Here is a 14,587-nt window from a genome sequence, read left to right as displayed (position 1 = left end):
CAGAAGGAAGGCTCTGCCCAAGTAAACGAGATATTGTCAGTAGTTCCCACGGAAGTTATTTATTACTGTTGCAGCACTAGTTAAGCGGTCGCTTGTCTTTTTCACTGTAGTCCCCAGAACAATGACAGTACTTGGCATGCTCCGTTGGTTTTCTCTTGAGTACAGACCACAGTATCCAGGGGATGATCAGTACCATATTGGGATGCACCTAAACACTCTGTCAGGTCTTGTGTGGAAAGCAAACTTCCTTCTGGAGCACACGATAAAATTTGAATATTAAAGATGTGACTTAAAACAAGTGGACATTATAGCCCAGGAGTGGATGATCTGATTTATAATTTGTGCCTTCATCTTAGATGACAGCATTATTGGTTCTTTCTTTTCTTTTGTGAGCTGCAAGGAAATCTGTAATTTATAACTGTTTTCTTTTAAATACTCTCTTAGGAAAGCTCAAGAAAAAAATAACTCCCCACAAAAGATTATTTTTATGAGCATCTTCAAGGGAAAAAATAAGCTTATATATGCAGTAGTAGTTCTGGCCTCCAGGGATATCTTTCTCATTGAATGATTACATAGCCTGAGTCTTTCACTGTTCCTGTTTTCAATCTGTAGCTGTCATTATAAGATTGGGCATTGAGAGAAAGGCCTAAAGTAACAGCAGAGGAATGTATATTAGGAGAAGCCCGATGAAACATGCTGTATAGTATTCCTTCACTGTATTTAACCAGGTTTTAGGTACGGCTACTGTTTTAGAAAACCACTATTGATAGATACTATCGGAATGACTTAAACTTTGCAACGTAAGGCTTAGCTACATTTATTCAATTCATATGTTCTTAAACCTGAGACATGATTTCTTTTCATATGTAAAGTAGCATGGCAAAGAATTGTTATGACAAAGTCTAGCAAGATTAATCTGCCATATTGTCCTTCATGCATTTACCTTCCTTGAGTTTTAATTTATTTTTGAGGGGAAAAGAAATGGTATGCTGAAATTCATAAATCAGACTACAAAGATATTTAAAGAAAATGCTGGTCTAGTGAAATTTACCTGACATTTGTCAGTGTCACTGTTTCCTGTCTTTCTTGTAAGTTTTATCCAGGCATAAAATATGGATCAGATTGTCATACATCAGGATAACTGAAGTACCTAAAATCAAACTGTGCCTTTTACACCTACTGAGGTCTGACCCTGTGTTATACCATTTTCATCGTAAGACTGAATATCAGAGGTTTCTACAACATGAAAAATCACTATGCTGGAGTTACCCATTAACTAAGATGTCTAATTTTGTAGCCAAGCATGAGATACATAGTGGTTAAATAAAAAAAATTCAATAACAATAAAAAAAATACCTTGAATGTAAATTGCTCATTGAAAACAGGGTTAAGGGTCTTTCGGTGGACTTTTGTCTCATATTTCTTCTTCTTATCAGGCAGCAGGAAAACTTTCACGTAGGGATCAGATGTACCACCCATATCCAAAGCAGGCAGCTCAGCTGCTTGAATAATCCCAACCAGAAGCTGAAAAGAGAGAAAAACAGCAGGATGAAATTTCAAATAGATATTTATAAAAAAACTGTAACAGAGAAATACACATGCAGACTCTATTTCTGGTCTATGAAAAACTATTCCCCGCCTCCCCTTCAAGGAAGGCAAATGAAGCAACACTATAGACTTTAGAAAACCAATTATGGCAGATGCAGACTGTACAAAGGCTGTTTTTAAGCAGAAAAGAGGTTTTCAAAGGGCAGCTGATTACAGCTAAATACAGACTTCATCTTTTTACAGACTGCAATCAAATAACTTTCAATTGCTCTCTTCTCTTGTGCATTATTTTTCTATGCTGGGCACCATGAATAGAAATCACATTATTAAACAATCAAGAATGTTTAATTTTGACTACAAAATTTGTATTCTAAATCCCCAACATGTAACCTTCCCCCCAACCAAACACAAAAAGGTGATATACCAAATGCAAATCGTCAGGCAGAGCTTTATTGAAAGCAAATGGATCTTGCAATCTTCCTTATATTTAAATTCTCTTGCTATGTACACAAATGGGTTTAGGTAATAAACTAAGGACAGCATTTTCAAAAAATACCCCATGAAAACTAACCTTTGGTAACTAAATCCTAATAATTTGTAATCTCATTGAAAAACAGAAAAAATAGTTTATTAAATCTTTTATACACTTTTAAAAATAAGACTGAAGCACATTTGAAACTTGTAAATGCCTTGGCCATTTTTTAAGTGTTATAAATTAAGGCTTATGTTATGTTATGTTACGTTACGTTACATTATCTAGACATCCCAGCCTGTGTTAGGCCTCATCAGCATAATGGAGTTCAGAGAAAGAAAATATTTTTAATCTTGTTTCATAGACACAGAACTAAGGTAAACATTCAAGTGACTCTCCAAGGTCAATCTGGAGAGAAGATATTAAGAACTGGGAATGAAATCTGAGAATATTTTCTTCTAAATCAGTGCTTCAGTCACAATATATTTGCTTCTCTCATGGATGAATTGTTTAAAATTGGAAACAGAAGCACTAACAACTGGAATACAGAACAATATAGTCAATCTAAGACAGAAGCTTCTGGCTTCTGAGAGATTCCTCAAAGTTGGACTTATTTTTACCAGTTTTATATTCACAGTATGGCCTGCATGCTTTCCCACCTATAGGACTCTTAAGCTCCATGAAACATTTTCCTTTGGCTGTAAGAAACACTTCTCCTTTTCTTCCTCATTCTTATTCTAGATGCATAACAGTTCATAAGTACATGGATAGGCTCAGAATCTACATCAAGTCTTTCACATCAAAGAGTGAAAAACAAATCTATGACTTTTAGTTAACAGAGTGGAAAAGCAATTCAATTCCCTTTTAAAATTTCTCTCTCTAAAACTGAGGCATCGTGCTCTGGAGATTACCTTGGTCATCTTGTCTCTATTCTTAACCCTGTGCAATATATTAGCCAGATTTTTGGTCTGTAGTTTCGTGCCACTGTGCTATACTAACCTAACTGAATCCCCTTTTCTACTCTTTCATATCATCTATCCTCTGACAAATTCCAAGCTGCAACATAGTTTAGAGCAGCAAAATAAGTAGGAATCCATAAGTCAAACAACTTATTACCTTAATTAAATACTACACACTTTCACAGATTTGTTGCTCTCCATCTTATTTCCCTTTGTAAAATATAGTTCACAAAATCAACATTTCCTTTAATAAAATTCACACGGAAAGTTTGTCTTCATATTCTAAGGAAACTGAAATCCTTAGATCCACTTGCAGCTTTTCCTTTCCTTCTCTTTAGATCTTCTGCTTCTGAAGGGTCTAATGCTTCATACTGATTTCATACTGATTTCAAGGGGGATCAATGTGACTCATCACATGGCCAGGGAATTTGTTCTGGGAGTCAAGGAAAAGCTCCTTTAACCACAGGTTCTTGAAAGGCTTCAGAATTCTTTTTGGCTCTTGCATTGAAAAACAAGCACTGGTAGTCAGAAGATAGTTGAAAAGACAGGGAAATACTATGTATTATGCCAGGTCATAGCTGTGTATAAATACCCTGCTGCTGACACAGAAATTTTTCTTAATTTCTCTTATTTTCTCTGTCTTGCAACAAGTAAGTGTACTGCATTCTGTGAACAGCATCAAATAAAGCATTTGAATGCGGAAATAAATCACAAGTACATGTGGAAGTCAGTTCAGATGAAGAATAGGAATTAACAGGGATTTAAGTTCAGTAGTCATTTCTTTTCCTAAATAGAGAAGAATGATGTGGTTTTGACTGAAGTTGTCGAAAAATGAAATGCAGGATACGTATTCTCAAGTTCACTGGAAGACATGCAGTAGAAGTAAAGAAGTCAGATGTGTTGGTGTACTTCAGTCCAAAGTTAATCACAGTGAGTTTTAATGTGAGGCTGTGAATTGATATAATTGACAAAAGTGATCCCAACCACAGCAAGACGCCAGCGAGGGGAATTAAATACGAGCTAGTTCAGGATATGGCCAGACCTCTTAAGTAAGTCAATTCTAGGTCATCACATTATGGTGTCTATTCCTACTGAAAACTTGGGTAAGTACGCCAAAGTTTGGTCTTACCAGCTTCAGAGTAGGGTACTGAAGGAGTATCAGTCCTTGACTGGAGAGATGCTTCTTGTTCAACTTTCCTGTTTTTTTCGGGACAGACCTTTTTACTTGAACTTTTGTTCCAAACTAAAATCTTCTTGGCTAACAGGTGTACTTTCACGGAGAGCAACAGAACCTGATGCTGCTAGTTAATAAGGCAAAGTGCACACTTGATGAAGTGCGAGAAAGCTACTCCTGGCAATCTTATCAACTTGCTAAAAGACCCACAATGAATCAACTTACTTTTATGTCCTTCTCTTTTTCCTCCCATCTTTTGTTTGCTTACATTTTAAATACCTGAAGGCTGAAGCTATCTTTTACTGTCTGCATGCAGACTCCATAATATAATGTGGGTTGACATTGATTGGTGACACCTTAATATAAGTTATTAATAACCATTAGATAAAACTGTGTCTTCAATTTTGATTAAAGGTGTAATATAAACTCTGAGTACATTGAATACTGATTTAGTAGTACCTCTGTCATGAATCTTCAGTCTTGATTTGTCCCTTTACTCCATTCAGGCAGTAAGGATTTCAGAAATATCTACTGTAACTAAATGTGTTACTTCATTCTCCCCTTGCACACACAGAAATTAAATGTTACAGGTTGGTTGTTTCAAACCTGATTGTTCTGGAAGTCATAATCCAAAGAATATTGGATTTTCCCTAGTTTCTCCACTTCTTTGGGTTCTTCCTTCTCTTCCCCATCAGTCAGCCCAGTCTCAGCATCATCATCCTTTAGAGCCTAGAAAGAAGGAATGTAATATTGATAAATAAGGCAAACTCTTAAGTACCAGTTTAAAATAGACACTGTCCTCAATCTATTTTAAAGCCATTAAAAGCAAGCATGACAGCAGAAATCCAAATATGCAGTTTACATATATATTTATACTACTCAGGTTGCTCAAGAAGATGTTATAAATCAGCAAGCAAGCAATGGAAGTAGGAAGAAAGCTTCTTGGACTATTACAAGCAACAATTGTAAAACCTGAAAGTAGAAACAAAATATCAACTCGATATCAAAAAATTCTTCTGGGCTCACACTGGCTCTTAAAGAGGCAGAAGGAGGCAAACATGCTATTAAATAAGCAAAGTCACACATTCATTCAACTTAAGAATATCTTGGCAATGTCAAACCTGGCTGTGCATGCTGTGAATTGTTTGCAATTGGCAACACGTTTCTGTAGGATTACTATGATAAAGAGCATGTGCTGTGGATGAGTTCTTCCTACAATCATATGCCAAACATTTTTCATGTTTATTTAGAATGAATATGGAAGCAAAGTTTTTACCATGCCATTAGCAAATGCATGTTTCTCCTTTTCCCTCCCTCCCGAGACCAATTTCCTTTTTATTCATTCTGGCTATAAAGCTTGGCTGAACCAAATTGATTGAAAGTTGATTTTAGTTTGCTTAGAAAGAAACACAAAAATAAAGAAATACAGAACTGCTTACAGCTTTCTCTATTGCATATAACCTGCTATTTTTAAAGGACACAGCAGTTATCTTAGACTTTATACATAATTAAAATACTAAATGATGTGATAATTTTTTTGCTGTACCAGAAAGCAGAAGTATTTGCACTGTGGAAAAGGGAATTCATACAATTATTAAACCATATGAACCATAACTAACTATGTAGATCTTATTCCAGCAGATTCTTACCTGAGTAAGAACTGAAAAATGGGCAAAAGTGATGAGACAAATAGTGAAAAATTGTGGAAAATATGAAAATAAAGTCGAGAGTGTGAAAACAAGGAATCAATACTGAGCATCCATCCAGAATTGTTATTTGCATGTTACAGTAAACAGTCTGCTTATCTGTAAGAGCCCTATCTGGATGAAAGTTCCTTCTATATGGAGCTTCTGCTTGCAGAAACAGACTATTAAGTGCAAGAATAAGATTTGTGATGTTCTTTCTTTTTCACAGTGTGAGGTGGTCTGAAGAAACCTACAGCATATATAAACAGGTTGCAGCTGGAGCTCTCTATCCAAAGAGACAGCATGGCTGGAAAGTAGCTATACCCATGGCGGATGGTGGTTGGTGAAAGAAGGAACGTGAAGGCATTAACATTCTCACTCAGCCATGAAGGCAGTGGGGGCCATGCAACAGTTGCGTGGGTGTGGTAAGAGGAAAGATTGATCTCTGAGGTAGAAAATGTTATTTTCCAGAAGCCAGATCTAAACTCAAAAAGTCAGACTTAAAACTGTACACTATTAAGCAATTATTTCTCTACTTTTTGAAATAAGCTAGAAATTCAGCTGGCATAGCTCAACTGAAATCAATGCAACAACATTGATTTATGCAAGCTGAGGAGCTGGGTTTGAGTTAAATATCTGAATGTTAGTGAATGATGGACTTTTTACTAGGAACGTAAATTACAGTGTACCTGGATGAGATCGGTGGGAAAGGTTGGTAGTGGATGAGAATCACCTGTGGTATTGGAAGAGTTATACTTTTTGAACTAAACTGTTTCTGTTTGGAAGGGCTGAACTGCCTGAAAAGAAAATTATTTTGAGATATTTGAATCGCTGAGCTGCTAACGAGTTCCCTGGCTGTAGCACAACATTTTTGTTAGTACAACAACAAGCGTGACAATTCAAAACTGACAGGCTCTATGGCAAGAGGATACTGTTGGAGCAAAGCCAGTTTGAGGCACAGCCCCTGTAGGACCATACGTGGGACTTTCAGGATATGGGGTGATACGATTATGCCAAACGCCTTGCTTTCATTGGTGATAAAAATAAGCTTGAGGTTTTGTGATCATGAAAGAAAACAAAAAAGGTGACTAATCCAACTGAAGCAACCACATTTATCTGAGCCTGGAGACAACAGGAAGCAATAACTCAGAGTGGGATGTTAACTCCAAGACCCACTGCTCTGAATCATCCCAGTATTGCCCTAATAGAGGACTCCATGATAGAAGTGATAAACACCTCCAGTATATCACCATTTCTGGGATAAGTACTGGACTTTCTGCTATTCCATCTACTTTTGACCTGGATTTTGTTTGAGAGGAAATATCCTACAGCCATTCCACAGGGATAAAAGGGAGAACACAAGAAGAACGTTCTATGTTAATTTCCAGGTATGAGGAATTTGTAACTATTGCATCAAGGCAATAGTTACACATCCATAGTCTCTCTAGAAAAATTATATTCTCTTCTGCATAGCTGATCAATCCAGGAGATGCCAGAGCTGTGGGTAACTCAGTGTGAAAAAGTTCTTACTATGACTATGGAAAATATAATGGGAAGCTAATGTCGCTCTTGCAAGGGAGTTTTGAAGTGCAGGCAGAAAACATTGCATGGTTGGGAAACTCTTCTCTACAGGTTATAAGAGGCCTGTTGGAAGGTGAAAGCTATTTCCCAGGGCAGATGGAAAACATTGCACATTACTCACATCAGCTGAGGAGCTATATGATTCTTCTTGACCTTGACTCAGAAACACAGAAGCACTAAGAAACACTAAAAATGACACAGTGTTTGGATTTGGTCAAGGTTGTGGCGTGGGGGGAGGGAAGAAATGACAAATTATTATCTCTACAGCAGTCTGTACATAATAGCTTTTACCATCAAGAAAGGAATTTGCTTTCAAACTAGAGGCCAATGCTTCAAGAAGAAGCTGAGTCAAAGGAAAGCACAGAAGTTTCTCATGTTTGATGCAGCTGCTGAGTTCCAAAGAGGAAGAAGAATTGGATTGCTTCAAAGTACTTGAAGCACCCCGTAGGGATTTTCATTTTGTATTGAGATTCTCTGGAAGATCAATATTTAATGGAATAGTACTGCAACCCTCAATTTATAGCACACTATATCACACTATATTGGATCTTACTGTTGTATTGCTACAATCAATTAAAATAAGCAGCTATATTTTATTGGTTTTAGAAACAATAAAATATTTTTAATTATAAGCCAGCTTTTTCAACCCTATTCAACTGACACAACTACGATCAGAAAGCCTGGATTTAGATGCAAAGGAACATAAGGCTTTCCTTTCTTAATATTTCTTTTAATTCCATGACATTTTAAATGCTTTTTCTGTGAAATATGCAACATAGAAATGCACTATTACATTGTGCTGGAGACCAGATTTATCTTTTCTAATTTGGGATGACTGTGAATTTCACTCAAGTGGTTTCTTCATTTCTGCATAACATATGCAGAAACACACAATAATGAAACTTCTATATCCTCTATATCCTCTTACATGTGTATAAGTATCTGAAAAACATAGGCTTATATGTAAGCAGGTGTAGGAATGTACAAAAAAGTGTTAATCCAATACAACCATTGTAAGGTGATACATCCACATCTAATGAAATCAGCAAGTGGGAGAAGTTACTTTGTGCCAGGGACCTTAACAGAGCCACACAATATACAATATAAGTTTTCTTAGAGCTGGAAGACAAAATGAATTTCTGAGCAACCTCTCATTTAATCCATATTTGAATGAGCTCTATAACTAGTTCTAACCAAGGGTGCAGACAAAAATCTACATATGGCATTAGGATTTTCTTTTCTGTGCCATGTTTAGCTAATTGTTTTCAAGCTCATCTACTCTGCAGTGGTTCCTACAACAAACAGGACTAAATTACAGCAATCTGGGATGCACAGTTCAATCTGCTGGTTGTTTCTTCACTTCTGTAACATAATTAAGATTGGTTTTACAATCTTCTCTTTTCTTCTGGGTTGTTAAAGAAAATGCTTCATTTTCAATTTTTTTGTAGTTGCACCTTTTGCATAAAAAAGGAAAGAAAAACCAAAACTGCTTGTAATTGCAGTTCCGCAAACTCCACACCTTGCAGTGGGGTTTTACATTTCCTAGGCTTCCTTCCCCTCCCACTCCCTCAGCCGACAAATGCCTCTCTCAGTGATGCTGCCCTCCTGATACTGCAAGCATCCCTTGGTTCCAGCTCAGTTCCACCAAAAGCCCTGCCCCCTGTCACTGGGTTTACTCCACTACTATCCACCGCAAACCACAACAGAGATTCCAGGGATTAAAAGAGCTTTATGTGCACTTTCATTTAATCCCTCCCAAAACTACGTGTAGAAATCAAGGGGGTCTGCAAGGGATTTAGCACAGTTGGTCTGCTGGTTGCCTCCAGATTCCACATGTGCAGAAGCTCCAGGAAAGCAAACTGATATGAGACTTGGGTAACAAAGCTGCTGAGGACTGGGCTAGGATTTTCTTTTCTGTGCCATGTTTAGCTAATTGTTTTCAAGCTCATCTACTCTGCAGTGGTTCCTACAACAAACAGGACTAAACAGTCACCAGGAGGATGCAAAGACCCACGAAGGTGTATTTTGGTCTTTGATCCAGGTCTCAGTTATCTCCATGTTTCATTGTTAACACCTAGTTCATGTCACAGGCTATTTAGGACTGCAAGCAAAGAGCCTTTCACTGTCGTATGTAAAGAAACACTTTTATTAACAGAGTTTTTCGGGTTCCTTCCATTCATGGGGTGGCCTATGGCCTCCCTTTTAAGGAAACAAGTTACCAGTAAGCAAGGAGGAGAGACGTTAAGAAGGAAAACATAACGCTGACTGCAGCCTGTAAGTTTATTTGCTGCACAGTGCATGCTGCCGTCCCAAGTTCCATCTCTGCCTGCCCCATCAATCATTCCTTTTGTTCACATGGTGAAGGGGATATTTTTTTAATGTGTGAATGATGCCCAGTCCTCAGGCTTGTGCAATGCCTGCTGAGCTGAATGGAAGAAAACAATATTATTTTGTAGTGGGAATGTTCTGTGCCATGTCCAACAACGAATTTATCAGAAAGGCAATTTTTCCTCCACACCTAGGAATGGCTGCATTTCCACTAATGGTGGTGCACCTCTTATCAATTTTCTTTCGCATTCAAGAACACCATAATTCTGACCTGGCCAATTTTTATCGCAAGGAAAAGAAAAGCCTTTAAAAATTCCTGGCTGATTCCCTATCAGAAAGCAGAAAAGCCTGCAATTGTAGCACATTCTCTATCAGAGTCGCCCAGAAGGAAAGGCAACATTTCATTCATTCAGCATCTGCTTTCTCACCATGAATTAATTTAAAGAGCATGTAGCGCATGGGTTTCCAGTGTCTGAGCCAGGCTTTGGTCATTGTGAAATCTACTTTGCCGTTACTGCTGTAAGAGCGTTGGCCTCATACACCAGCAGTGGGCCACACCGATGCACAGAATGAGCAAGACCCTGCTGTGTTCAGCATGCGATGCCTTGACATTACTTCCTTGCTTGTTATCCAGGTTTCAAATGGTCTGTTGGGTTATTCAAAAGGCCTTCTTTCTTTAGGAGCTCTATGACATGAGGTCACCATGTTCAGCTTAAGGCTTGCTGAATTGTTTGGGTACTAAAATACCAACTTATTCCGGTGCAACAGAAGAATACAGCAAATACTAGAGGTGTTCAATGTAAAATATGAATACATACATTTAAGTTGGAGCTGTTAAGCCCCCCAAATCAACCTGTTTTTCCTGTAGCCAGTGTTTACTTGCTGAAAAAAGATGCAGCTGATCTCAGCCTGGAGGTCTATTTTGGAAGTTCACCCTGTGGGTCAGGGCTCTGCTTTGAACGCAGGGCCCATGTGCATGAACGAAAAGAAATAAGCACTCTTGCAAGTACGCTTGCCTGCTCTGCCCCCACTTCCCATATGGCAGTGCTTGGTAGCGCTAAGCAGCAGGCTGTGAGTAGGAGGCAGCTTTAGGCTGCTTGGCCAGTGCATGCTGCTCAATCAGTTGTTCTTCATCCTCCCCAAATGAATGGCAACGGGCCAGATGGAAGCATGCTTTGGGACAGAGCTGGCTCCTCGACATGGGAGGACCACTCCGAGTACTACATTTATTTCTGTTTGAAAAATTTGTCATACTATATAATTAGGACTACATCTATTTAACAGTGAAAATTATCTAAATATAGCCATACATGATTTATTGGGTGCCACACTGATCTGTGGAGAAAAAGTTGGCAAAGACCTGTTGTTTTGGCTCAGTTGCTTAAAAAGAGAGAAGATCATCCTCTGACCATCCTCTACATAGGACTTTATCAAGTATCTGATATTCTCATGCTCAAATGTTATTTTGCTACTCATATTTATTATTCATCATTTTGTAAAGAATAAATGCCTTTGCTTGCAAAGTAAACAATTAAATGTTCCCAGTGGGGTTTGAAATGTATACCTCATTGATATGAACTGCTGTTCCTGTTGTAGGTTGTTCATACCCACTAACTTCAGGCACTTAGTGTAAGAGTTTAGCTCTCCATATAATCAGTGGATACAGGTAAATGTCTTGAGAATGTGATTCAAATCACTTAACTTAGGGAATAATTGCATACTTCCTAGGCACCACTCATTAGGAACCTGCAGACTCTGGTCTTGAATAAAGAATTCAAAATTTGGTCTGTTAATCAAGAGAACAAAGAAAGAAACATCCTTGGCAATGGAAGCTTCCAGTGGCAAGACCTTCAGTATAGAAAACAAGACGTGTAAGAAAATGAGTAGCATCTGTATCTTCATATCATCCTAACAGTACAATAGGTTACAATAAAAATAATAAATGAATTATTTTACAGGAAAAATAATTTTTAAAGAGGAGGAAAAAGAAACTCTGGAGGCATGCAAAGCAAGCTCCTATGTCTTCTTGGGACTGACTGAGAGGAAGAGACAGGAATGCAAATAAGGCCAGCCTTGTGGCTCACAGCTGTTGCTTCCATATTTTCAGGGTTCTGAAGTCTAATATAAATCTAAGTTACAAAAGAGTTTTGCAGAAAACCCTGCAGAACACAAACACTCATCTATAACATTGTATCTTCATAAACATGTTATTTTCACATTTTTCAGGAAGTTTTATGTACCCTGCACAGTTGCCTTCTGAGACAGGTGAAAAAGCAGGACGATTGGTCAAGCCTGAGGTTGAGTTAATGTACAAATGGGACTCAGTCAATCCATTTTGACTGCCACAGTATACTTATTGGGCTTGTTTTCTAAGAAAGACTTGTCCCCTTCGTTTCTGACAAATTTTTTACACTGTAATGGCTCTGTAGCACATGCTATCTTTCTGAGTGTGAATTAGGATGTCTCATTGCACTGTGGATAAGCCACGGTGAGCATTAATGTCACCAAGGGCTGAAGATGCCAACAAATGGGAATTGGCATGCTGAGACTAAGACAGGTGGCACCGTGGAATAAATACGCTCACTATTCTCTGGGCATTCAACTGGGAAAACAAACAAGCACACGAGCAAACACTGCAGAAGAAAAGACCACTACCAGCAACAGAGCTCCTGTTCCTCAAAAAGATCCTCTTGGACTATTTCTGGCAATACAGACTTGGGTTCCTTCGAGTAAAATCCAGTCTCTCTGGATGTCAGTGTGGATTTTACTGACTTAATTTTGGCTATCGTCTTCATGCTGCCAGGTCAACACACACTACTTTGCAATATTTCAGGGCCTCTAATGTTAAAAGCTTGTTCCTTCAGTATTTTGTCTCCATGAGGGCAAGGGTGTTTACTGTTCAACAGCTAAAATCATAAGGTGAAATAGTCTAAGAAAACCATGATATGTTGAAGTTTGGTTAGGTGCAATTGCAGCTCTCAATAACATGTTACTTTATAGTGCCCCGATATTTCACTGCTATTAATACATGAACATTAATCAGAATATTCTGATTAAGTTAGTACATAACCCTGATGTATAAGGAAGGCCTGTGTAAAGGAAAAACAAACATACAGAGAAGTCAGGTGGCTGGCTGAAGGCCACAGTAGGTCAGCAGCAGAGCCAAGAATATACTCCTCATACTCCACGGTGTAGTATATATACCTGATCCCAAATCTCCTATCTCACCTAACAGACACATTCATTGTAAGCCAAAAATCTTTCACTAGTGACACTGTTTTAGCCCGATGCAATGAGAAAGGACTGAGCTATTAAATTTCCTTCTCCACAAATGCTTTGTGACCTAATAAAATGTTCAGACCACCACAACAATTATTCTCCAAGCAAAAAGGGCTAAATTTTAGTAATTTTTCAGTGCCACTGTTCGTGACTGAAATGATTACGTCTATTCCTTTCCTCAGCCCACAGGCTGAGCTTAAGCAAGAATTTTGCTATACCAATGCATTCAATTCAGACCCAATAAATCAGCAGCTATTATAGTGTCTCTGGAGCTGGGTGTTTGGGGACTTTTTTTTTCTAAAGAAAAAAGTAGTGTGAGCCACCAGGGCCATTAGCAGAGACCGGAAAGTTATAAAGATGAAAACTGTGATGGGAAGATCTCATAAAAACACTGGTGCTAGTCGTCATTCAGTTGCACCAACAGAAATCCGGAGTAAGACCACTTAAAAGAGTTTGGTATGGAGCACTAAGAACTTAAAGTGTGGGCACTGTACTGAGATGATGCAGGAGCCCACAGCAAGTTTCATGAGGTACCAATCATTTTAGCAATACTTAGAAACTAAGACATTAAAAATACACGCTGCTTTCATCTACTTTTGATATAGTGACATTTATACAAAAAGGAAATAAAATTAGCAAGTTATTTTTACGTGCCTATCAGTTTTAAACTTGAGCTTTCTAGTACAGTTTGACTTAGTATTTTAACTACAGAAAGAATGACAACCTCTTTTCTTTAGCCCTCCTCTAGCCTCCCCCCAAATATATACCCAATCAAAAAAATACCCAATCAATTTAGTTCAGCCTCTTGATGTGTGTATCAAAGCTACTACATATAAATCTCAGCTGAGGAGCCAGAGCTGTCAGAAGACTATATGTATCACAGCTTTAGACTAGGTGCGTCCAAATAGCAAAATAAACCTACCGCAAGTGACAATCCAGAACAGTCATGAGACACAACATAGACAAGGAGGACATAGAAGGAAGAAATAAAAATTAAAACATCCACACACAAACATTAGTAAAAACCATGGAGAAATGACCTTTTTACAGTAGTACATTCATTAACAATTTTCCTCCCCTAGAAGGAATGTAATCCTCCCAGTGGCCCTTGGTGGAGTTGTATACTCTACTTGAAAAAGTAAGCATTGCCTGCAATGGAAACGGGTTTCAAGACTGAAAACCTAATCTTATTTTCAACTCATCTCCCACTTTACCTCAACTACATTTGCTCATAATCTATATTATTTCATAAACAGTTTCTCATTTGAAGGTGTGTTCAGGAAAGCGGACATTTTGAAGCACAAATATTCTAACAGAGACCAAAATTTTATTCCACTTTCTGTTACATCTAACTCGAGCTGACTGAGTCTCTATGTCAAAAGGATCTTTAACTCTGTCAAGCTATATGACTCTATAATGGTTTGGCATGGATGTGCAGGTCAGCATGAGTACATGTAGGTCAGAAGTTCTCTTTGACAAACAAAACCAAACTAAGATGGAAATTATACTTCCCGAAGCTGATACTTTCAATTTACCAAATGCTACTGCCTTTCAAGTTTTG

General features: G+C 38.1%; 1 protein-coding gene across 15 annotated transcripts in view; it reads right to left on the bottom strand.

The window, feature by feature from the left end:
- The window catches only part of SYT1 (synaptotagmin 1), a 360,596-nt gene that overhangs the window by 81,125 nt on the left and 264,884 nt on the right, over positions 1-14,587 (bottom strand). For 14 of the 15 annotated variants that reach the window (XM_075496130.1, XM_075496083.1, XM_075496101.1 and 11 more), the window contains 2 exons: positions 4,760-4,882; positions 1,357-1,524 (listed from right to left, as the gene is read on the bottom strand). In XM_075496130.1, the coding sequence (XP_075352245.1) occupies positions 1,357-1,524; positions 4,760-4,882 (291 nt within the window). The remainder of the gene's footprint in view (positions 1-1,356; positions 1,525-4,759; positions 4,883-14,587) is intronic. The other variant, XM_075496184.1, reaches the window with a different exon arrangement.

This window comes from Mycteria americana, chromosome 1 (genome assembly GCF_035582795.1).
Source record: "Mycteria americana isolate JAX WOST 10 ecotype Jacksonville Zoo and Gardens chromosome 1, USCA_MyAme_1.0, whole genome shotgun sequence".
NCBI lineage: Eukaryota > Metazoa > Chordata > Aves > Ciconiiformes > Ciconiidae > Mycteria > Mycteria americana.
Note: the sequence above shows the minus strand (reverse complement) of the source record. Positions and strands in the feature narration are given on the sequence as shown.